Genomic DNA, 26,079 nt, shown 5'->3' on the forward strand with positions numbered 1-26,079 from the left:
CCTGTGTGGCGTCTTGCCGTCAGGCACCCGCGCGAGCGCCCTGCCGTGGCGCCGCTGAGGCGAGGGCGGCAGGGCCCTGGTGGCGCGCGGGGCGGAAGCGCGTTGCCCGGGGGACGCGGCCTGGCTCGGCGGCGGCACCGGGATGAGCGGCAAGGAAGGTGACGGCGGCGGCGCGCGTGCCTCCCCCCCACCCCCGGCCCGGCGGCGGTTGGAGCCGGCGGCTCCCCGGCGCCTGGCGCAGCGCGGCTGCGGCCTCCGCCGGAGCGCGGCGAGTACCGCGGCCCCCTGAGGCTCGGGGCCGCCTCCCCGCCGGAGCGGGGCCGCCCGCCGCCACCCGGCGCGCAGGGGTATGGGCGGGCGCCTCTCCGGGCGTGCGTCCGATGCGCCGCCTGCCGCCGCCGCCGAGGGGCGGTCCAGCCGCAGCGAGCCGGGGCCGGCGGCTGTGCGGGCCCTCAGGGCCGGTTCAGCTCCCTGAGCCGGCAGGAGACAAAGGCGTGAGGAGTTAGGGCTGGCGAACGCGGGGGGGCGGCCCTGCAGCTGGGAGGGGGCGGAGGTGTGAGCTGCTGCCGCGAACCAGTGGTTCCCTTCGGCTGGCAGCTAAGCTCTGCCCTCGCGCTGAGGGAGACCGTTTCTTCAGAGGTGTCATCGCCTTCTCACTTGGGCCTTACAGACATGTCTGTGAACGTAGTTTTAGAAATCCTCATCCTTGGTGGTAAAAAAGCAGTTGCTACAGCCAAAAGCTGGGTGTGTGTTAGGCCTGTAAAGTGCTTGTAGGGGTAACTGACTTTCAGCAACGCAGCGCTTGCTTTGCCGCCTGTGTTGGTTTAGCCTAGGCAGCCACACAGACCTCCCTTCAGCCAGAAAGTCGGCTCTGCAACAAGGAAGCTGGCTTTTTTATTTTTTAAAATTAAGGCTAAGTTGCTGTTACTGCAATCTGTGGTTTTCTGATATTCAAGTTGTTGGTTATTCAGTGGAACATCTTCTCTCTATTTCTCTCTCCCCGACCCTGCCCCCAACACTTCAGAAGGGCCTGTTTTTTCCTGTAGGTCATTATGATGTTCCCAACTTTCGGAATACTGCAGAGAGTTTAATTCTCTGCACCATTTCAGGGGTTGTGTTTGTAATGTTTTCAACTGCTACAGGAAAAACAAAACCCTGAACTCATGTCCTAACAGAAAAGAAGGAAAAAATGATTTTCAGTTTCCTCTTTTAGAAAGTAACTACGCCTACTTCTGGTTTTGGTTTGGGATAATAAACAATTAAACGGAAACATTTTAAAATCCAGTGTTCGTCTGTAACTTTTAAGTAGCTTCCTTTTGTGCTTCTTTTAAGGAAATTGAGAGAACTCCACATATTCAAAAAGATATGCTTGTATATAAGAGTTTGCCAAATTTTGGATCACAAAGTGTACAGCTGTCACAAAAAGGAGGTAGTGAGAGAGAGGAACGGTTAAAACATGAATGACACAATGAGTCAGTCCTAGGTGAAGGAAGGACAAAAGGAAGAAACAGTACAAAGTATAAATCAGTAGTAAAACACAGTCCAAAAAGAGATGAGTTCTGGGTGAGGGTTTGAAAAGGGAGGCTCAGGAAGGGGCATATAAGGCCAGTTGAAGGGAACAGCTATATCGGGGTGAAAAGAGAATAAATTGGTTAATGGGCAGAGGGTAAGGACCTAAGATGCTATGCTGCAGGAGATAAACCTGCATACCTGGATAATGGTAGTCTACTTAAATTATGCCTTGCTTCTTTTTCTGATTACTGAAGACCCATGACATAAGTAATTACAGTAATGAAAAACTTGTAGTTTTAATGACTCCTGTCAAGATGAGTATTTAAAATAATTAAAAAAAAAAAAAGGTCTAATCCTGTAGGCCATTCCTCACACAAGGATTTCCATGCAGCCATTCCCTTACAGAAAGGAAACATAAAAGGGTGTGAAAACCTTACCAAAAAAAAAAGTAGTTAGGATCCTACCACACTCATCCATTAAAATTGGTAGGATTTTTTCTGATTTTCACTAGGAATGTGTTGGATAAAGTAGCATGCTAACGTGAAGATGACGTCAGTTGGTAATAAGGTTCATCCAGTTACCTTATTCTATCCTGTAAAATATGGCTACAGTCAGGAGTGCTCTGAAGACTGCCTGCTGATGTTGCTTATGCTCTGGCAAAACTACTTTATTTTTAAATTTTTTTGTGTGTGTGTATCTTCTATTAATAGGATCGGGTGGGTTCAGAAAACGAAAGCATGACAATTTTCCACATGGTCAAAGAAGAGAGGAAAAAGAGAACGTTAATCCATCTTCAGCTTTGATGATGTCTTTTAAATGTAAGTAAGCATTTGGAAAGCCAGATTATAAAAACATGTGGTGTAGAAATTGCTAGGAAATTACTAGTATTTAATAATGGAATAAACCACCTTTCTCTGGGGGAGAAACTTGAAACTAGTTGGACTCATGCTTCATACATTTAGAGCTTGGTGTTTCGCTTTTTGTGCAATAAAGTCCTGAGAGTGGGATTTCACGTAGCTCCACTTGACTCATGACTTGCTCCCTTTTTCATCCTACCTCCTGTTTCGCCTCCCCACCCCACTTGTGCTGAACCTGATGCTAAGCAAACTGCATAAGGGTTCAGACGACAAAAGGTGACTGGGCCCTTTGATGGTAGAAAACTGTAAGATCTGCAGAGGTGTAATGCAAAATCTGAGCGATGGGGACAGGAGGAGAGGATAGCTACCTTTGGGGAGCCTGAGAAGGCTCTTAGCTGTTGCCCTTAGCTCTGGTGCACATATGACTAAGCTACTTTAATGTAAATCTGGATGCACTGATTTGCGAGTTAGTAGCTGTTTATACATGCACTTTTTAAAAGTAAGAGTTTAGCTAACTAATACAGACCTGCATGTAGCCACTTATTTCAGTTTGAGTGCCTTTTTAAAATTAGCTTGTATTTCGGTTTCTTTAAATAAGCAAGTGTAAACTTCCCTCAAACCAAATTGTTTTTATAGGATTTTGCATAAAACCAGACTTAAGCTCCAGTAAATTTAGTTGAACTTTCTTATTAGACAAGCCCTTACAAGGCAAAGTTGAGCTTCAGAAATGAGAAGCCTTGACAGAAGAAGGAAGGACATGTGATATGGGGAACAGATTAATTCTTGATGTAAAATTTTCCCCATCCCCTATTTTTTATGAAGCTAAGGAGGGTGAAGAAGTAAGAGCTGGAGGGCTGTTATAGATGGTCACTTCGACATCATATAATTTCCTTGCTTTCTTTAAAACAGATAATTATTTTTTTCTGTGTAAGTCAGCTTGACAGATGATTAACTTTGACCCCTAAACTTTTATATTGAATAACGTACATACACTTGTGCTTGAATTGAGTAGTGCAACTGTACTTTCAACTTTAATTTTTCACCCTTAAGCATACCAGTTTATCATAAGGTTGCTATTAATTCAAATTCAAAACAACACTTGTTCCCTCCTTTTCCTTGAGATCCAGTCAGCAGTGTTTGGTTAGTTTCAGAAAGGATGTAAGGGACACGGTTTATTCAGCTTTTCAAAGATCCACTCTTTGTATTGCACTAGTGGTTATAAGCCCCAGACAGAGGCACTGGTGGTCTTTGTCTCCATGCCTTTGTCTCCAGGCACAAGCGTCAAGAAGAGGTGTGCTCCAGTGGCTTATAATTGAGCAAGCTGTGTAAGGTGAACTGGAGTGGTGCACTGTTTCTATGTATGTTGCCTGAATCTGAAGAACTTAATGTGTGAAATTAAATGGTTATACACATTTTGCTCTTTTTCATCTCTTTGGAAAAATGTTGTACTTGAATTGACATAGTTATCTGTTGGCACCAAAGATTTCTAAAAAATTAGTGAGAAATTGTCTTCTATAATAATAATTAATCAAAAACCAAGGCGTATTCAGTTACACCTTTTTGTGCTTAATACATTTTAAATATGACAGCTCAGTGATACAGAGGGTGGATAGTGTCTTGATTTGTAAGGTTAAGATTTATTAAATGTGATTTTTAATGGTTTGATTCTGCACCACCAAAATCAGTAGAGTCTGAGTCTTTGCTTAATACATTTTAAATATGACAGCTCAGTGATACAGAGGGTGGATAGTGTCTTGATTTGTAAGGTTAAGATTTATTAAATGTGATTTTTAATGGTCTGATTCTGCACCACCAAAATCAGTAGAGTCTGAGTCTTTGCTTTCAGAGATAGATTAGACATTAAAGTGGAATGTGTGGAGGAAATGGCTGTGTGGTCTCGATGTGTTAGCCTGGAGAATCCCCCGAGTTCTAATCCTTTGCAATTTTAGGCAACAGTACAGTAGGTTTTCTTGCATCCTTTTAGGCTAAAGATTACCGTATTTGCCCGTGTTTTACTTCAGGTCACAAAACAATTCCTAGTAGTCCCTAACAGGTTTAAAATCTAATGTAAAAGTCTAAAAGCCACAACCGTCCAGAAGAGACTGGGGGCATTGCTAATATTGTAGATCTTCAGAATAGTGAATTTCCTGATAGATGAAATTTGTAAATGGCCATTGGAAATGTCATATATGGCATCCTACGAAGGAAAGTACCAGTCTCCCTCCCTCAAGTTCCTGTCACTATGATCTGAGGGAAAATTTCTTCGTGATGATAATTCAGTGGTGGACTTGACTCTCAGAATTTTGAAGACACACCAATCATATGTGAAATATTTAAAAGATCAGTAGCAGCATTTGTGACTTATCTTAGAGTTTCAGAAGAAGACTGGGGCGAACAGAACAAAATAAGAGGAACCAAGTTTTTATCAAGGCGATGAGAAATGCAGTTATTTTTGTAGCTTCGTCCAAACTTTGCTTGCCAGCAAACTGCTATGCTTTTCTAAAGGATATTCACTTGTTAGACCCTTTAAAAATGTAACCTCTTAGCTTATTTTCATCATCTTCTTGCACGGACACTTTAACACCTCAGACAGTTATGCAGGAAATGTGTTAGATTTCTTATAATTATCTATTAATGGTTTATTTAGTGGAATAATGGTCTATAAAATGTTAATGGTATCTGGGAAACATTCATAATGTTTGACTGTGATAACCAAATACACATCCTCTCTTCTCTGTGTTCATTATAGTTAGAGAGAATTTACATCAGTAAGTCAGAAATCTTATTTTAAGTAATTGATCTCACTTTGCTTTAGTACTTCTAGTTCCTAGGGATATTAAAATACTTGACTTTTGGCCAAGTCTAGTTGGGATGTAAAATGCAACCTTTCTTTTAACTAAACAGTGCATTTTTAACAGTATATGTGCCTTAATTAAACGCCTTTTTTTGTTTGATTTGTCTTAGAGACTGGTAAATCTTATTTACTAATGATTGTAGGGTTTTATTTTTTAATTTATCTTGCTGAATTTGGGTGAAATTTTAAGTCAGTTTCCTGAAGAGCAATATTGCAGAATAGATTTTACTAGTTAAAATAAATATTTTACCTCAGAATTGTTTGGACTGCCTTAAAGCATCATTAGGGTTGATATATATTTAAACCTGACTTATTAAACAAAAGTAGTATTAATGATGAATTTTGCAGCTCTGGCAGGTGGTAGGCAGTGGTGGCCTCCGCAGCCGTGCCCCATGCAGGAGCAGCTGCGCTGCCCACCTTGGGAAGAGGCACCCCAGAGAAAAGGCTGGTGGGGCTGGGACCCATAAGCAGTTACTGTAGCACAGGCTCTCTGCTCTTCCCCTACGCTGTATACATGTGATAACCATGCTCGTTACTATAATAATTGACTCTGCAGCGTTTCAGCTGGAGCTTGACACCAGGCATGATAAATATGAACGGCTTGTGAAGCTCAGTCGTGATATAACTATCGAAAGCAAACGAACAATATTTCTGCTCCACAGGTTTACCAGGTGAGTCACATTGAGCATGTTCATGCAGTGTTCTCTGTATTTGTGATTAATAGCTGCAGTGTTCTGTTCAGAGGAATTTAATTAACTTCCCATAAACATTCTTTAGGGTAGATGTGAGCTAATGAACGCACACTGCAGTCAGAGGATTGAAAGATGCTGGTTTGGGTTTCTCAGTTGATTTTATTGGTGTATTAAATGGCATCAGAGTAGTAGAGTATAACAGCAGATAAAGGCTTTCCAGCTTTCAGCAAACTGGGAGAGAAGAACATGCACCCTTCCTTCAGGTTAGTTGCCTTTGCAGTTTCTTCACCATTTTGGTTTTTGCAGCCCCACCCTAGGTCATCAATGCAAAGAGAAGGTGACCTGGGTTCTGTTTACTTCAATACATACTGCAACTTACAAGGCTTTTGTGTGAAGGTTTGAGCTTCTACATATTTTGTGTTCTCATGAGCCTTCAAGCAGTCTTTGGAAGCCACAGACAAACGAGAAGAATAACAGAATAATATTTGAAGCTTTGCATAGCCTATTGTATAAAAAGTTTACTGTATGTGTCAAACATTGGTCTTGTGTGTTACAGTTATAACAGCTCTCCCTATTCCTTTTATTTTTAATTTAATTTATTTTTTGTTACCTATCAATGCATTTCTGCTGTAGTAGCAGCTATTTATAGTTACCATAGTAGTAATAGTTATAAATAGGGATTATGAAGTTGCCCTCTTTTTAACTTGGTATTCTCCTGCAAAGAGGCATTGTGATAATTCTAGTAACCACTACAGCCTTGACTGTAAATAGCTACTCCCACTGCAGGGGCTAGATCGCTGGGAACTGGTAGAGGAAAGAACAACAACAAACTCCTCCTCTTTACTCTGAATTTTTTGTTTTGAATGTTTTGTAAGACATTCCTGTTTTTGTCAGACTGGAAGCTTTCCATGCTGTATTTTCATTTCCTTCTCCTTTGCTTTTCACTATTATTGTGGCTTTACTTTCAGAAATCTGTTTGCTTTTAAACGTTTTTTCGAGATCAGTCTATCAGTAGTTCCTTAAATAGACTGTAAACTAATATACCATATAGATTATGTGGAGGTGGGGGAGGGGGAATTTTAAAGGAAATTAGATAAACTAAATTTTAAATGCCAAGTATATATTGTCATTGTGAATCAGATATTTCAGCTGTTCCTGAATAGCGTAATCCATAATTACTTCCTAAAAAAAAAAAATCACATGTAGAAGTAGATCATGTATTGTATTTTGCAATACTGCAATGTATTGCAAAATATTGATTTTTTTTTTTTTTTTTTAAAAAAAGAGGTTGAAGGACTTCTGCAAATACTGCTGTTTTTCAGGAATACTTTTTTGAAGCCTTTGCTTTGTTTCTAATTGTTCTTATTTAAGCAATAATTAAAATTCTAGTCTGGAATAAACATCATGCTACCAGAACTGTGTTTGGCTGGTTGATTATTTTCATTGTAAGAATCTACAGAATTTCAGAATCTGCAGTAGGTATCAATGAAAGTTAAACTGTTTCTCATTCCAATATTGGCTTTTTCCTGAAGCCATTGAAAATGTATTGGTTAGTAAAAGGAAATGTGTAATATTTTTTAACTGTTTGCTCATGTTCTGAAAGCTGCTCTTTCAGTTTCTGTTTTATGATTGCAGTGCTCCCAATGGGGAAGAAATACTAAATGAATCTGAAGTCAAGCTAGATGCTGTCCGACGGAAGATTAAGCAGGTTGCACAAGAACTGATTGGAGAAGACATGTATCAGTTCCACAGAGCTATATCTCCAGGTAAATTATTTTAAAATAGGGCAAGTGTGCTATTTTGCACTAAGCTCAGTTTCTCTTCATGTAGCAATAGTTCCTATTCATGCTGCAGGTCTGAATTTGTCACATTTCTATGATTATAAGTCAGGACTCAGATTAATCTTTGTTGTTAGCAAAGTTAGCTCTGGTATTAGACAAGCTATTGCCCTACAGTCGTCTTATCATTGCAGTTAAATGAAGATTTAAATGGGAGACTACACCTGGAAGAAATTAGACCCTGACCTAAACTGAAGTTGGGAGTAGTTCTAACGAATGTACTGGCTGGTCTTCTCTGACTGAGAGGAGTATGTGCAACACACTCATTTACCCCACCTTACCAGAAGGGTTATAATTTCTGGGAGGAGAGCGGGAGTGACTATCTTGTGAAATGATCCCATTTTGAGTTGATAAAGTTCATGAATTAAAATCCTTAGATTAGCATTTTCTTTCTTCTAAAGACTCAGAATGTGCTTCTGCCTCTGTGTTACAAGCATTAAATCAGAGTTTATATGTTTCAATCGCATCTTTTTCTGCTCCTATCTGTAAATAGCAGTCTTTACTAACATCCTTGAGATACTAAGTCCCAGTGCTTTCATGACTCTTGCTGTCAAATCATATTTCTTTGCTGAATCTTTGCTGACAATTTGAATCTTACCTAAAATTGTTATGCCTTGTTTGTGGCAACACAAGTAAAATATGTAACTGCTTCTCTGACATCTTGGTCATGGCATAAGTGTCTTGTGTTTATCAATATTGTTTTAAACATACTGGGATCCTGTATATCTTTCCTTGTTCAGGCAAGACTTCTTCAGCTGAGGAGAGCTGCAGATTTGCCCTGAATTATTTAATTGTTTAAAAATATCCATAGGATTGATTTGATAAACCATTAGCAGATACATCTATGTAATTTTACAAGACAGTGCACAGGTTAACTTGTACTTAGGTCTTACACAAACTTAAGCTTGTTAAGAGTGAGACAGCTCTTAAGTGAAAGCTCAGTTTGGTACTTCTGAACCAGAAGGAGCTTGCCATGCTAGTCTTCAATGGCTCTAATTCAGTTCCACAGTCCTCTTACCTGTGGTGCATTGGGTTATTCAAATTAAATATAGGTAGTTATTCTTAAAGAGCCACTTAATCTGTGTGTGTCTTGCTGCTTTTTATAGCTTAGTACTGTAATGAGGCAATGAAAAGAAAGAGATAATTCAAAACTCTGACACTACAGATGACCTCAAACTGTGAACAATACTAGTCTGAGTATCTTGACATGCTGAAAATGTGTTTGGATTTTCATTTTAAGCACTGCTTGTAAAAGCTGAAAATCCTTGCATTTAGTTTTATGAACAAAAATTTTTGAAAGCTTCATAGAGACTTGTAAACCTTGTCTGAATAACTCCTGAAGTTTGTAGTCCCGTGTAAGTCATATAATGCTATCTATGGAACAACAGCATTTGAGTTCTGCTACCTCATGAATCTTTGTGAGACCTCATGGGACAAGCTATCAGCCTTGCCATGTGAGCAAAATTGTTATGGGGTAACCGGTTACCCTGCATCAGCTGCTTCACCTGAATTGTCTCTATTTTCTTAGTATGTGACTTTGTGTGGGTAAATTCAAAGAGGCATACCTACCTCTATTTTTACTGAGGGGCAGCTTGGCTGGAATTAGCTTGTATTCATCTTGGACTTAATAGAGTATGCCTACATAGCAGATGTATGGAAACTTATCATGCGATAACTTCTGTGTGTACTCGTGTCTTACAAAGAAGACGAGCAAACCTGACACTAGGTTTCTACTTCCAGATTTTCTCCTCTGAGTAAAAAAAAAAAATCACTCTTGGTTTATAAAAAATACATCTTTTCCAACCTGAAAAGTTAGGAAGTTTTTTTATATGAAAGATATGTAAACTTAAACTAGCCATAGCAACCTGAAAATAAAGAAATTAATGAAAAAAATCCCTTTTCAGGTTTGCTTTGTGTATTTGGTAAATACACACAGTCAGCCACGCTGATTCTCCTGCATAATCAATTTCTGACTTGAATAATATCAATAATCAAAATGGACCCGAAGAAACTCTTTAGAAAACAACTGAAAATATGCTATCAGAAAGAATTCAGCATTTCTAAAACTTTTCCCCAGTGTTTTAAATCTCAGCCTCTTAAAATGCCTAAGATGTATTTGTCCATTGTAGAGCAGGTCAAATTACAATAGATCTCTAGTAGAGGAAGTTAGAGGCCTGTTGCATGTGTTTGATGACTCAATGCCTCCACAGCTGCAAAGCTTTTAGAATAGAATAGACTATTTCAGTTGGAAGGGATCTACAATGATCACCTAGTCCAACTGCCTGACCAATTGAGGACTGACCAAAAGTTAAAGCGTATTATTAAGGGCATTGCCCAAATGCCTCTTAAACACTGACAGGCTTGGGGCATCCAGGGTTTGACCACCCTCTCGGTAAAGAAATGCTTCCTAATATCCAGTCCAAACCTCCCCTGGTGCAGCTTTGAACCATTCCCACGCGTCCTATCACTGGACACCAGGGAGAAGAGCTCAGCACCTCCCTCTCCACATCCCCTCCTCAGGAAGCTGTAGAGAGCAATGAGGTTGCCCCTCAGCTTCCTCCTCTCCATACTAGACAAGCCCAAAGTCCTTAGCTGCTCCTCATAGGACATTCCTTCCAGCACTTTCACCAGCTTTGTTGCCCTCCTCTGGACACATTCAAGGACCTTCACATCCTTAAATTGTGCAGCCCAGAACTGCACACAGTTATATATACAACAGCACATCCCTAACACTTGCATGGGACTTGGAGTGAGATTGTCATAGAATTAAAGAGTTTTCTTACTACAGCCTTAAGACAACTTAAGAGAATGCATCTTATTGACCTCTCTAGGTAAAAAGAAAGGACGGCAAAGAGGTATTAGTACACTAAATAATAAGGGGGAGGAGAAGTAGACTGTTGTCCATCTTTGCAGCAGTCAGGTGTGCAGTCTCTCAAGCAAATGCCCAAACTTTGTGGTTTTGTGGACAAAACGAAAAGATAGAAATACGGAGCCTCCCACTGATTTTTCTGGAGTTAGAACTGGGAATGGCTGTGCTTTTACCTTTTTCCTCTGTTCAGTTCCTCTGACGTGAGTAAGTGGCAAGTCTGTGGAATCTCATCAGTTGTATAATACTGCCTGGCCCTGAGATCTCCCTGTTGTTTCTGTAATTAGGTAGTTCTTGCCTCATTAAGACGACTGTATATAAAATCCAACTGAAATAAGTTGCTTTCATTCCATTTCTGTAGGTCATCCACAGCGTCTACTTAAATTCTACCTGTTCTACGTGATGTTCCTCTGTGAGGGGAATTTGTGCCAGCTGGTGTCCATTGTGCATGTTTTGTAAGGGCGCGTGTTAGAATATACGCATGTGTCAGTGAGAAGACAGGGAATGCTTTTAGGCATTGTTTAAATGAGCTCGTGTGTATGACAAGTATGAAATGCAAACTTTTAGCCAGAGGTTTACTCTTACCTTGTTCATTAAATCCTCCACTCTCCGGTTAGTCATTGGTATGGCAAAAAAAAGGAATATGCAGACTTAAAGACTTGTAGATCTTGATCATGCTGAAGCTAGGATCAAGGAGGTGTCAGAGATGTGAAGATGCCTGATGTCAGGATTATGAAGCTGAGATAGAAAACCTAGAGACATGAAGAATGAGGGGACAGTTAGATAAAGAGCAACTGTGAGAGGGAATGCTTTATTCCCCCTGCCCCCCACTGTTTATGAAGAACTGTAATTGGGAGGGAAACCATGATAAGAGTTAAGAATGTTGCTTTTAGTTTTGTTTTTAAGTCTAGTGTTCTTTAATTGTTGCTTTGCCTTTTTCGCTGTGGAAAAAGCTTGCATGCCTTTTTGAAAATAAATGTAGCTAGAAGTGCTAGATCTTTTGTCTTCATGTATTTCCTAGAGCTGAAAGTCTTGACCTTCCTTTCACCTAGTTGTCAATTCTGATTTTGTATTTTAAAGAAATTCTGGAGAACTAGTTAAAAGGCTTTTTATGAACAAAAACATTGCCATTAAACAGCTTTTTTCTTCAAAAAAGAATAAAGAAATGCCTATGTCCCATATCTCAAAAGCAGCATGTCCAATTAACCTCAAACTTCCTAAAAATATTCTCCTTTGTCTTGAAACCAAACATGAAACATCCTCCTGTTCCCCACCCTATGTCTCACAGAAAGAGTAAAAGGGATCAAAATTGGGCTTATAATGGAAACCATCGTAGCAGCCTTAACTGGGAAATCATGACTGTCCGCATAATAAAGCTGCCTAATACATATTTTATTCAGTATAATAACTGTTAGCCTATAAATAGAAGAGTGCTATGAGTATAATGCTTGGGAATATTGTTTGCCGCTTGTAATTGTTAAATGCTTTTTTTGGGGTTACTCCAAGTAGTTGTTCTTTTGACTTGAAGATAAAACAATTCTGGCAGAGCACTAAAGCAGTTTCATGCTTTCCCTCATTAAGAATAGTGCTAATGGCACGCAGGACGTTTCCCCAAAGGACACTTGCATGAGCTCAAACACTGAGTATAGCACTAATTGAACAACAACAAAAACTGATGACTGTTTTCTACACGTTTCTTAACAGTACAGATTGTCCCAGGGGATGATTAAACAAGCAAACAAAGAGATACTGAAATAATGAAGTCTTTTTTTAATGTAGAGCTCTTCATTTGTTATGTTAGAATGTTCTGCTTTGTTGATATTTTTAAAGCTTTACTATTTGTAATATAGAATTCCTGCTCCTTTGCCCCACTTTGCAGTGTATACCTTATATATCCTGTGAGGAAATGTGTACTGTTCCTTTAAAATTGTTGTGAGACACTATGCAAGAAAAGGACTGAAAAAGATTGTATGAATTTATGACAGGGAGGCAGAAATTTTTCAGGATTTTATATATGTATGTATGTGTGTTTGGGTATTTTTCTGTATATATTTAACTCTAAAATAATAAGGAAAATATCAACAGAATACAGCAAAGACCTGTATGAGCCTTAAAGACAAGAAAGAGGGTGCTCTGCAACGTGTTAGGATTTATGGAATTATTCTAAGCATGTTCTAAATCTACTCTGCATAAATGCAAAACTTTTGTAATGCAGAGGGAAACCAAGAGATTGCTTGATAGGTTGGCCTTGACAGGTGTGGGATTGAATGGAGTATCTTTTTAACGTGATTTTGTTAAACAAAATCTCTAGCTATCTGAGGACTTAATTTTCTGACCCTTAACAATAAGGGCATGTGAGGGAATTGTAAGGCTTTTGAGGTGTTAAACTATTTTCTATAGGGCAGCTTGACTGAAAAACCTCTTGGAGTGACAGTTTTAACTACGTGTTGATGTTTTTACAGTGAGGTCATCAGATTCTGCTAGGAGCACGTGTAGGTGTGGTATTACCTTCACAGCTGATAGCTGTCCATTAGACAAAATATGGAATGAGGAGCCCATAATTCTTCTGGGGCTTCTTCAGTAGTGTGGCGTAAAGTGATGATAGTAGATGGAACTAGGGCATTGTTGGCTGACCTTTCTGTTGCTGTGCGCCTGTGCTAGCAGCAGCGGTGAGTGGAGTGGTGTGCACAGAGAAGCTCATTAGCTCTTTATCATGTCTGCACTTGCTCTCAATAGGATTAGATGACGAGGCTGTAAAATGTCAGCACCTTGTCAAAACTATTGCTCTGTGACTGCTTCTGCTGATGATGATGCGGGAAATTCTGTGTAAAAGTTCAGCATTGACGCAGTCTAACACATAATTTATCTTCTGCAGGCCCTATTTGTGTTCTGAGAAAATGATGTAATGGAGCTTATTTCTGTCTCCTGCCTTATGCATTTCGAGTCGCTTTAGGCGTGTAATCATACTGCAACAAACTGCGTTGCTGGATTGGACTAAGTCAGTTAAGTCTGCGTGGATGAAAAGGAAATACTTTAATTGTGCCAGAATACCATTTTTTAACTGCAGTATGTAGGACCACCAGACATGATGCTGTAAGAAATGCTATGGAGATGAGTGAGGTCCGTCCAAGCAGGCCAGATTTAGATTACTGATTATTTAAGTAAAATTTTTTGGTATTTTGTGAAGGATTTGGATTAGAACACAAACTAAAGGAACTATCCACGTAATGATTGCTGTGTTACCTGTTTTTTTTGTTCTTAACTTTTTCACTCATAATATGGAAAGAACATCTCATACTCGAGCTGTGCTAGTTACCTTTGTGTTTGTAAAGACCTATCTATTTCTGAAATATTACCAAGGTAAAGAACTATTCTGCACATCAGGAACAGTAGGACGTTTTTTTTCTTCTTAAGAAAGTTAAAAAACTGTAATAGAAATAGGTGGCATATTTAATCGTAGGTTGGCAATACAAAAGAAAAGCTTTTTACTGCCTGAGGAAGGTATCGTGAATTGTAAACGTCTCACCCAGGAAAAGATTTGAGAACACCTAAAACTTGAAAGGAAAGCTATCCATGAAGGAAGCAATCAGGTTGCTGCAAGATGGTGGGAAAACATAATAACACAGGAACAGGATGTAACTGAAGAATTAAAGTTCATCTCTTTGCTGTTGTGGGTGAGAGGTAAAATGCCAGAAATGGAAACAAAGTTTCCTGATTATACTGGGAAATTAATGGAATTTGCAGTGAATAAGCTAATATTCATCAGACCTAATTTTGTTAATTTCTTTGTTTCTCTGTTTTGTTACTTTCTCTGTTTCTCTGATGTTCTCACATCATCAAGTGCGCCAACAAACTTTGTCAAACTGATTTTCTTCACCCCGGAAGTTGCTTATTTGAAACTTGAAACCTTCAGCTTGTTGCATTTTACTACCCTTTGATTATTTCTGGTTCACACCTTTTTTCTAGGTTCTTCCAGGGAAAGTGAAAAATCAGCAACTGCAAAGCCTCTCACTTTTTACTTTCTGCTGCAGGATTTGTATGTCCATACACAAAAACTTAAAGCAAACGTGCGAAAATGAACGTGAATTCAGACATGACCAAACAGGGCATGCATTATGTGAGCATTGATTATCAACTGATCCCTGAACGAGCCATTGTGTTCAGCATAAGTTGTAAATTCAGCAGGAGCCGTTGAGGGCAGCATAAGTCCATTAGAGAAGCTATATACTGTCTTTTAAAGATGCATGCTCTGGATCCAGCCAAAGAAAGATTGTCTTTTCCTAATTCTAACTTGAGACCTAACTGTACTAAAGTCCTGCAGTACTATTATGGCAAATACTGCAGTTATTTACATGACAATCTGAAACTATGACATTGTTTGTCTTTTAATTCAGTTTCATAGCGAGCAAATGGAGGAGGCCTTGTGCTCTGGCTCAGGAATTTTTTTCGACCCTGCAGCTGTTAACATCAGTAATTCACAGACCAGAGCTCTCCAGCCTTTACAGGAACCAAGTGCAGGTGGAACACGAGAGAAGACCAAGAAAAATCTATGAACCTTTTTTTTTTTTTTTTTTTTTTGTTTAAAATCGTGCAGGAGAATGTGTCAGAATGTGTCATAGAGGAACTCCATTCTGGGAAACTAGTAGTATAAGTGCATCGTGATTAGTTTTTGTTTTGCAGTCATGTGGTGAGAAACAGGGGTTGGTGAGTGGTGATGTACCTTTTTTACCATCTCACCAGATGTATGAGGATAAATGGCCACCATTGGTACTTCTGACATGCTAGTGAGTTGGGGCTGTTGCATGGAAACAACATCATCTTGAGGAGAACTTTCACTGGCGTTTGAACTGAAGAAGCTGTGTTGTGTTAGGTGCTCTTCCTTCTTTGATCATTGAACATCCTGGCTGAGTCAGAGCTTCCTTTCTTTGGTATCTTGAGCACTTGCCCTCAAGGCTGTTAGTAGTGTAAAATTTGCCATCTAACTGAATGACTTTTAAAACTCTATGTCAATTATCAAGGCAATTGGAGGTAGTCAAAGAGATCAGGAAGACTACTTGTGGCAGGAATAGTTTGGGGGGTTTTTGTTTGTTTTTTAAGAACTTACATAGAACATTGGCTGCTCTTCAGAATTACTACATTTTTTGGGGGAAAGAAACAAAAAGAAAACCCTTCAGAACAAAAAACTTCGTTACAAAAGCAACCATGGTACATGCCTCCGGTCTTCAAGGAGGAGCAAAATGAAAGCTGCTGAATTTCTCATCCACGATGAGTCATCTGCAAAAAAACTAGCATTTCTCATATGTACACGTTTCTAATAACAATAACAAAAAGGCTTGATTAAGCTGCTCTCTGCAATGAGAGATTGAAATATTCTTTGCAGTTCTCTGCAGTGTTTTTGTGCCTGTTTGGGGAAGTAATTAAACTTTCACAAGCACCTGTGCATATTAAATAGGGAACCTATATTTGTTTCTGTAGTTATTGGGAAAACAGACTAATCTTGAGATTACCTTTTCCCTAAAGTTGGTGTGTATTCAACTTTAAACAAAGTGCAAATAATATTAACACTTCAGTATCTGAAATACATCACTTCAACACATGCAGTTAGAAGGGAACAGAACTTCTTGGTGGTCATAGATGTGTCAAGTAGCAATTGACTAATCAACAAAGCATTCAGGGCTTAATACGAGAAATTTGCATCAATTTAATTATTGATATAATAGTAAACCAATTTAGACAAATCACTGCTAGATGTAATATACATTCTTTATTTATATTCCATTAGTAAACAGTTCAAGGTTATTTAAAATAAGTTTTTCTGACAAATACTCACATCTGGGTTTGTACTGATTACTAAAGTAATTTCAAAACTGGATTGATAAAATGGAGCAGTTTGTTTGTGTGGATGTGGACTTAGCTGTGGTTTTTCTCTCCCCAGTTCCCTTAAAAATTCAGACTACTTGTAGCCCTACATGCCATAATGACTCAGCTTTTGAAGTATTACTCAGTAAATAGAAAGAGATTTTTTTTTTCCCCCAAATTTGTAAGCTTTTATGGACATTTGTTCTAGTGCTTTTATTTGTATTTGTTAGTTAGTCCCATTTTACAAAATCCATCCCTGAGTGGAATTATTCTGTTAAACCATTTTCACAACAGGATGTCCAGAGCATGCCTGTCTCTGAGGTTAGCTGGCTTTATGCTCTTTCAGTGTACTGTTATAAAATTAACCTTTGACTTCACGCTCACAATCAACAAAGCAGTTGGATTGTTTCACAGCCTCAGTTTTAGTTTAATTACTTAAGTTTTTATCACTTGTGCATGGAAAGAGACCTGTGAATCTAAGGAATCATTGCCGAGTCTGCAGAGAACTTAAATGGAAAAGACTGAGGTGTGAATTGTCAGTTTCATCTTAATAGGACACTGACTGAAGCAAAATGATTTAATTTGTGTATTAATACTTTTAAATTTATTGCTTGTACTTTTTCAGTTGATGTACCTGGTTAATTATTTGCTTATTTCACCAGTTCTCCCCTTCATTAATATGTTTGTAGAAGTGGGTTCTTTAAGTCTACCTTCCTCCCCATCTTCTGCAGAGCTTAGTAATAAGGGCTGTCCAGTTGAACTTTGGTTTTCCTCTGTTTGGGATTTCCACAAGAATATGACTTTTTTTTTTTTCCCCTGGGTTGTGGGGTGTTGTGTGGGGTTTTTTTTTGTTTTGGTTTGTTTTGGGTTTTGTTTTTTTTTTTAACGAGAATGTAACTTGTCAGCCTAAATAGGATGATAAGATAGAGCTGTGGCTGTGCTGTTTTGATTTTGTAATGAATTTGCAAGTGGGTAATTTCACATGACTCACCCTGTAAATAATGTGCCTCACCCTTCATATAGTGATGCTGGAAGCAAAACTTGCTGTGTATATTTTCCTGCCATCTTTATAGTGGCTGCTCTTGGCCTGTGATTCCTGCGGCATGGTTTAGGGGAGGAGCTGGGTAAGAGAACATAGGCTGTCATCTGTTTGTGTCCTAACCATCAGCACAGGCTGCACTGTGAACAAAAAGATACAGAGAAAGAGGAAAGAAAGAGGATGAAGGGATAGAAGGAAAATTAGTTTGAGAAGAAATAGGGAGAGAAGAAGCTTATTCGGGAAGATAGCAGGTAGCATTGACACTGCTAACCTTAAGAACTGAGAGGCATGAAATCCATTTTAACCCATCTTTTAACTGTTGAATACATATTTAAAGGAGGAAATTAAGTAAACAAAATTTTAGGAGGAAACTTTCACCTCTTGTTTGAGCTGTCATTCTGGGTTAAAACTTCCGTGCATGTACATCTTGGGTGGAATTAGATTCTGTTTACCCTAACCTGACTCCTGCAGTTAAGGAATTTCTATTCTTTACTCATTTTTTAAATAGAACTATCTTTTCCTACCCCTTACGCATTCATTTGACTCTTGGATTGAGTGCTCCAATGACTTGGTTTTTTGAAGAAACCTGATCTCTTGCTAAGTTTCTTAGACAAACTGCTTAACAGTTTTTTCTCAGAGCTTGCATATATAGATAAGGATAAATGTCTTGAATATCAGCTGATAGAGCTGGCAAAAAAAGTTCACAGACTTTCAGACACAAAACCTCCTCCTTTATAAATAACGTGCTCAGAAGATATCTCAGTGTAACTTTCTAGTTCTTATGAAGAAAATAAATTTTCAAAATGTAGAAGGAAGCTGTTATACTGGGTCACTAGTACAAGCTATATAGAGTAAATGAAATAAAATATCAAAATACTTAAGCATTTTGTTACCTTACATCTGTAATTTTAAGAAGTGCTAGTAGAAATAATACACAGTGCTTTTAACTGGGAATTTTAGTCCGTGTACTAGGGAAAAAAAAACTTACATAAAAGGCGATCTTACAAACTATTCCATTACTGGCAGCTTAGTCCGTAAATAAGCCAATTTTGGAATTAATCCAAAACAAGAGCACAAGGGGAAAGGTATTGTTGGATGGTGTAGTGAAATGGGATGGGGTTTTTCACCTTGGGGATTATTTGCTGAAAATAGCGGATGTCCTACCATTAAGCTAAAACATAACATGTTTAAACATCCTTCTACCTGCACATGGAAACACCTTATTTCAAGGTCTTGGGTCATTGAAGTGTCATGTTGTAGCTACTTCTGGAAGGAGGACTTTAAAAAGAAAAAAAAAAAAAGTCAGATATGAATGTTTTTTGCAAAGTTGTTACCAGGATTTGTTACCAGTCTGTTTGTAATGGTAACAACTTTAAATGAGGTTTTGTAAGGCTTACTTGTAAATAGTGGGAGATAGATTCCCTAATTGTGAAAAGGTGTGTAAATGACAAATGTGAAAATTGTGTAAATGACAGACCAGACTGTGTGTGCAACATTAACATGATGGTGTTAAATAGAAGGAGCGAGGAGAAGAGTGGAACATGTCAGCTAGGGTGGGATGGCAGGAGGAAGCAAAAATATGTGTGTGTGTATACGTACATATAAGTATGTCTATATAAAAAAAAATACATAAAAATAAATGAACGGAGGAGCCAAACACTTATCCTGGAAAAGGACAAAACGTGTGTGGAGAAGTAGTAAAGTGGAGTGAGCTGAAACTGGAAGTTACGATTGATGGAGAAAACTGCTTACCAAAAAGTTTGAGAGCTGATTTGATCTCTCTGAGAACTTGGGAAAATGCCAAGTTGATTCTTCATATGTGATAGTCTTCTCCACAGGTAGCAGAGGGAGATTCTCACACATGTTGTCATGTGGAATGCTGCTGTATCTGGTAGCTTATCCACAGAAAAAGCCAAAATTTCGTAATGAATTACTGGCTGTGTTACATGAGAGTGTAAGTCAGGAAAAGAATGGGTGATGAAATCTACCTCTCTGCAACTTCTGAATTTATTTATCTTAGAAGATCCTAAGTAGCTTTTATCTAGTATTCTTCTATTACTTGTGCTCAGAATGCTTTACTTGAATGTAGTTGATTAAATTATTGTATTTAATTGGCCTTGCAGCTCCCTGTGTGCGTTCCAATTTGTGAACAGCAGTGCTGAGTGTGGCTTTGGTTGCTGGATGTTTATTCTGCTTTTCCCATTGCTGCTATACAGAAGCATAAAGGGTGCAGGCTGAATTGCCTTTCTGAATAGCCTCCGCTCACCTTGCAAATACATATTTAAAAGGAAAAAATGGAAGTCACTCATCACACTTCTGTGAATGAATTTTCCCTTGAGGTTACCTTTAGTTTTTTGGGGGTATTTCCACCCTCATCTGTTATTCAAATCTATGTTCTCTTCTTTTTGATTTAGACTTTTTCTTTGATCCAGATGAAATCTAAATTTGCTGCTTCCTGCCTGTCTCTGTAGGCAGAGGTCCTGGCCCTGTAGAGGTCAGTTGAGGATTTTAAAATTATTCTAATGGAAACAGATTTCTACTTCTGGTACCCTTGGGTACCTCCACATTTCCTCATTTTACGCATTGGCAAAACTATTGTCTAATCCTGGCCCTCTTGCAGCGTGATATGGCAGTGTCACCTCTTTGCTTCTCTTGAAGTGAAATTATCCTTTTAAAGTGGCTCAAAATGGCTCTGCTGGAGCCATCTCTGTCATGTTACAGTCTGTTCCTTTAACGTCGTCCTTTGGCGCTTTCTCTGTCCATAGGTCAGATATACACATGCATTGATTTTGTCTTCAAAACTTTTTTTAGCTTAGCTCTGCCATGGCTGTTTGTTCCAGGTTTGTTTCTGCTTTTTTTCCACCGACAGTGCCAACTTCAGCTTTCTGCTTATGCACTTTTCCCACATGCTTTACCCAAATCTGCTCTCTGCACATAAGGAAAAACTGACAGAACCTGTGAAATCGCTGTCTGAACATTCAAGCTCTTTTTTAAATCTCACCTTTGCTATAATGCATACAGAAAATCACCATCTGCTAAGTAGGTAGCGAGAGGTAATTGTGGCAGGTGGCTGCAGATGGCATACAAATCTGGTACAAGCTACATTTGTTATCCCATCTTTTATTTCCTTGCCAGCACACCAACTCCTTTTGTCCCCCTGCATGCCTTGTTTTTAGAGTATAAGTTCTTTTGCACAGAGCTGTTGTTCAGTATATTCCTCTTGTTGGACATCACAGTCCTGTCTGGTTGATTTGTTTGGGTTGTTTGTTTTTTTTGGTCTGGAGTGATTTGTAACAACACGTGCTTTGTCCTGAACATAAATTTCACCTAACCTGCATGTTTTAATGAGCCCGCCCACTAATTCCCACAAAATAGAGAAGTGGGAAATTCAGTTTTAAACAAGTAGCTACTGTTGCTAATTAGATGAAACAAAGGAAACTTTTTTTGTAGGTGAGCTGCCTTGCTTTTGATTTATCTGCAGTTTTTTTCTCTGCATTGTGTCTTTGTGAACTCATGAAATACTAATCTGCACTCTCCATCGTACAAATTTCGTATTTTAAAAGCTCCATTATCATAGAATAGTTTGGGTTGGAAGGGACCTTTAAAGGTCATCTAGCCCAACCCTCCCCCTGCCATGGGCAGGGACATCTTCAACTAGATCAGGTGGCTCGTCCTGAATGTTTCCAGGGATGGGGCATCTACCACCTCAGTGTTTCACTACCCTCATTGTAAAAAATTTTCTTCCTTATATCTAGTCTGAATCTACTGTCTTTTAGTTTAAAACCATTCCCCCTTGTCCTGTCGCAACAGGCCCTACTAAAAAGTCTATCCCCATCTTTCTTATAAGCCCCAGTTAAGTACTGAACGGCTGCAACAAGGTCTCCCCAAAGCCTTCTCTTCTCCAGGCTGAACAACCCCAGCTCTCTCAGCCTTTCTTCACAGCAGAGGTGTTCCATTCCTCTGATCATTTTTGTGGCCCTCCTCTGGACCCGCTCCAACAGGTCCGTGTCTTTCCCGTGCTGAGGGCTCCAGAGCTGGATGCAGTACCGCAGGTGGGGTCTCACCAGAGCGGAGTAGAGAGGCAGAATCACCTCCCTTGACCTGCTGGCCACGCTTCTTGTGATGCAGCCCAGGATACATTTGGCCTTCTGGGCTGTGAGCGCACATTGTCGGCTCATGTCCAGCTTTTCATCCACCAGTACCCCCAAGTCCTTCTCGGCAGGGCTGCTCTCAGTCCTTTCATCCCCCAGCCTGTATTGATACTGGGGGTTGCCTTGACCCAGGTGCAGGACCTTGCACTTGGCCTTGTTGAATCTCATGAGGTTCACGTGGGCCCACTTCTCGAGCTTGTCCAGGTCCCTCTGGATGGCATCCTGTCCCTCAGGCGTGTCAACTGCACCACTCATCTTGATGTCATCTGTAGACTTGCTGAGCGTGAGCTCGATCCCACTGTCTATGTCATTGATGAAGATATTAAACAGTACTAGTCCCAGTACGGACCCGAGGGACATTATGGGGAGCTGCTGTTCAGTATGTTTCTGAGAGTAGTGTAATGCTTTATACTGATATTACAGAAGGTTTTAAGTGAAAAATGCAGTTGGAGTAAAAACTTGAAAATGTTTATCTACTGTGTCCTTGGTCTGGTTTTCGTGCTTCAGAAGTGTGCTATGTTAAATTATGTTTCAATGTTATTTCTGGATTATCTTAGTTTTCAGTTTTTGCTAGTAACCTTAAAATAGTCTCAGTTAAAAGATTTCTAAAAAAATTGAATAATTGTGAGCATGGATCATTGCTGGAAAGTTTGAATCATTAGCTTAATTCTTCTGCTATTTTTGCAGGACTTCAAGAATATGTTGAGGCAGTCTCATTTCAGTATTTTATCAAAACACGATCTTTGATTAGTGTTGAAGAGATCAACAAACAACTAATATTTACAGCGGAAGACAGAGAAGAAACAACAAACACGGTAAAAGTTTTTCTTTTCTCATGTGACAAACATCTTTCTGGGATGGAAATGCAATGAGTAGGCTTAGTCACATTTTTGGCATCTGATTAAATAAGGCCAGTTAGTGGAATGGTATTAGATATACATGTGGGCTTTGACTCACTTGTTCAAAACATGCTTTTTATTCTGGCAAGTAGTAAACTAAATCCGTGGGATACAAGTTTATAAATTTCACATCCTTTTTATTCAGAGCAAACTGAACTCCTTCTGGTAGGGGGAAAGATCCAGGATAGTGAAATACTAGCAAACAAATATAGAGGAGGGATTTCTAATGGCTGTGACTGCCTGTAAGGCCTACTGGTGTATAGTGATGTAGCAAAAGTTGGGGGAGACAAACGAATCCAAGGCAGGATGAACTCCATGAATGAAATCTTACTGCTGGTACTGAACTAGTCACAGGAGGCATTGTATTCAGCTTCTGTTAAAACGCACTGCATATGTTTTAGCTTGGTCATTGGTAACTTTCCTGGAGATGATCTTGATGCTTCCCCTCAGAGGACAAGGTTGTGTCCCATCATCCCTTACTCCTAATACTGTATCTGCTGTTTCTTGACTTGCACGTAGAACAGAACTTTTTGCATAGGGACAAACTACTGCCACCGACCACAGTAAACTGTGTACAGTTTGATTGTTGACAGGGGACAGAAGGCGATTTTGTAGTGATGTACCGAAATGCACATGCAGTGCATGTGCAATGTACAGTAGTGCACAGCACCACTGCTTTAGGTGAATTCCTGAGTCTGTGTCTGTTGAAGAGATTCTGCTGTAAAGCACTTTTTATTCCTTCTCTTGGTAAGATATTTGCAAAGAAGTCAAGTTTTTAGCTTAAGTTTATTTGTTCTTACCAGAGGCAAACCCATTGTGGCACACTTGTTTTAACAAATTGTGAAGTTGTTAACCCCTGCTTACATGCCGCTAACCAGATTTGTGAATTTGGGTGGGTACCGTGTTATCGGAACAAGGGAACAGAAAGAAACCTGCATTGTCTCCCATGTTACCAATATTTTGGTAATAAAAAATATTGGAAACCTGGATATAGGAGCAAACTTGTAACTTTGTGATGAGTTTTCTTCATGAAGTATTTTTTAGCTATTTTAATGAGTTCAGTTGATATGAAATGGATGTGAGAGAACTATACCTATCAGCTTCTTGTAGAAAATATATTTTGAAATTCCAGATACTATTACGAAATGATATGATTTGTTTTTATAATGCAGACTCTTTTTGATTCGATTGCTTTGGTAGCTTTGGACAGACCATTTAGGGAAAATTTAAATCACAGGCTGAGCTCTGTGAGCCAAAAAAAAAAAAGCAACTGCAAATAAATGTTGGTACAAAGATATGACAATTCTGTTTGCAAATAGAGATGGTAGAAGCAGGGTATGTTTATCATGCTTGCTAGAATGGAAATCACATCTCAAGTGGAAATGATGCTTTCATACCTTCCGGTGTGCTGGAAGGAGACTAGTATTTCTGAAATAAGACTGTGTGCCATGCAATTTAATTTTCCAGAATGTTTTTAATTACCGGTTATGTTAGATAAGTTAGTGTGTATTTGAACCATTATAGACTGCTTTTTCATAGTTCTCTGTACTGGACTTTGTTCTGTTCTGTCCTCAGACCTCCAATTCCCATGATAAACAACCACAGACTTGGAGCCTGAAGGTAACACCTGTAGATTACCTGCTGGGAGTGGCTGATCTAACTGGAGAGCTGATGCGGCTGTGCATCAGCAGTGTTGGAAATGGTGACATAGACACGCCTTTTGAACTGAGCCAGTTCTTACGTCAGATTTATGATGGTTTTACTTTCATTGGCAACACTGGACCTTACGAAGTATCTAAGAAGCTGTATACCTTGAAACAGAGTCTGGCAAAAGTAGAGAATGCCTGCTACACATTAAAAGTACGGGGATCTGAAATCCCAAAGCACATGCTGGCTGATGTGTTCTCCACCAAAACAGAATTGATTGATCAAGAAGAGGGCCTTTCTTAAAATAATGAGACTGTTGCAATTCAGAAGGGAAGAGGACTTAGAGAAAGATTTTAGTTATGGTTTGTGGGGTTTTGACCCTTCTCAAAGCTTTTTAGGTAGAGACATTTTTAGTTTTATCTATGAGAAGATTGTTTGCAGTGGTGATTTGTAACCAAAAATACTTTCTATGATGTGCAAGAGAACAAATGTTTGACTTTGTCCTCCCGGTATGGAATTTTCTGTATTGCTCCATTGTATCTTCTTTCAGAATGGCCAAAATTTCCACTGCACTCTACACCAGTGACTGTCAGTTGTGTGAGTCACTTCAAATTGTCGTGGTTGCTGTTAGCAGTTTTCAGCAAGCACAGCAGTGAAAAAAAAAAATGGTTAGGTACTGTTATTTAGCATTATCCATAGGTTTCTGCTGACCCATGTTTTTTGGGTATTTGAGTTCTATACTCACGTCACACCTAAAACAATGCACCTATGTATGTGTAAATTAATCTCTTGACTTGAAACTGAGGTAGTCTCAAAGGTGCCATGTAACATAAGTTTTCTCTGATTAATGCTTTTGAGCATGAAACTGAAGCTAAGTCACCTTTTCACCAATTGATAATGAAGCTAATTACACCAGGTAAATACTACTGTGCACTTATTATTTTGGGGCTCCATTTAAATTGAGCTCTGTTTAAGTTAACACTGGTACTTCATAGTTTTGACACGAGCTAGAAAATCCACAAAAAAATATTGTGGAATGTATTGGTTTACATTTTTTGTAATACAGTTTAATGCAGAATCTGACATCTTTCTGTTTGTAGACAAAAGCAGAAAACCTACCAAGTATGTTTAACATGAATAATTTGGTGTTAGGACAAGCAGTTTTTGGCCAAAACAAATGCGGTGTGGTGTTGGAAGTCTGTGCTCCATTATTTGTGCTGCCCTGAGGGGACCTCCAGTGGGGTTGAACTGGTATTAGTGAAAAAAGACTAGCCAAGCTTTAAATATCTGTTAGCAGGAACTATATCATGTGCATATTCCTATGGAAAGGAAATTGCAAACAGAAATAAGGCAGACATTCTGACTTCCACATTTATCTTTGAGGTGGGTATGTCACCATTGGCAAAAAATCAGGGCTTTCTGCCGGTGTCTGAAGTTATGAGAAGTCTGATAATGTACATTATGCTAAAGGAAAACAGATAAAACAACATGATCTTTAGACTCCAGGAAATAGGCCTCCCAACTGCAATTGAAAATACTGCATGTTTTTTATTTCCACTTCCATATGCTGTGATACTGCCAATATTTTTCCCATGAGCATGTCCTGAGTAGCTGGGATCATCTGATATATGGATAGGAATGGGTAAATACATTTCTGTCACATTTTTCCATTGTTTCCACATAAAGCAGTATGTGGTGGGTTGAACAAGGAGTGGCTTTTTTCCTATTGTTTAATACTATTTTTTACAATAAATTCTGAAAAGCAGTCGCTGCCTGGTCGTTGGTCCTTTTGCCTGTTGGTCCCAGTGGTAAATAAGTCCCAGTCGTGCGAGTTTCCCACTGTGCAGGACTTGACTTGGAAATTT

At 39.2% G+C, this 26,079-nt stretch overlaps 1 protein-coding gene across 1 annotated transcript; it reads left to right on the forward strand.

Moving 5' to 3' along the window:
• On the forward strand, window positions 1-25,979 carry TSNAX (translin associated factor X). The gene is made up of 6 exons (XM_075146447.1): window positions 1-158; window positions 2,223-2,330; window positions 5,780-5,894; window positions 7,551-7,681; window positions 22,356-22,483; window positions 24,143-25,979. The coding sequence occupies exons 1-6, from the start codon at window positions 143-145 to the stop codon at window positions 24,515-24,517; spliced, it is 873 nt and encodes a 290-aa protein (XP_075002548.1). The 5' UTR covers window positions 1-142; the 3' UTR covers window positions 24,518-25,979.
• Window positions 25,980-26,079: the final 100 nt, after the last annotated feature.

Source organism: Calonectris borealis, chromosome 3 (assembly GCF_964195595.1).
Source record: "Calonectris borealis chromosome 3, bCalBor7.hap1.2, whole genome shotgun sequence".
NCBI classification, from domain to species: Eukaryota; Metazoa; Chordata; class Aves; order Procellariiformes; family Procellariidae; genus Calonectris; species Calonectris borealis.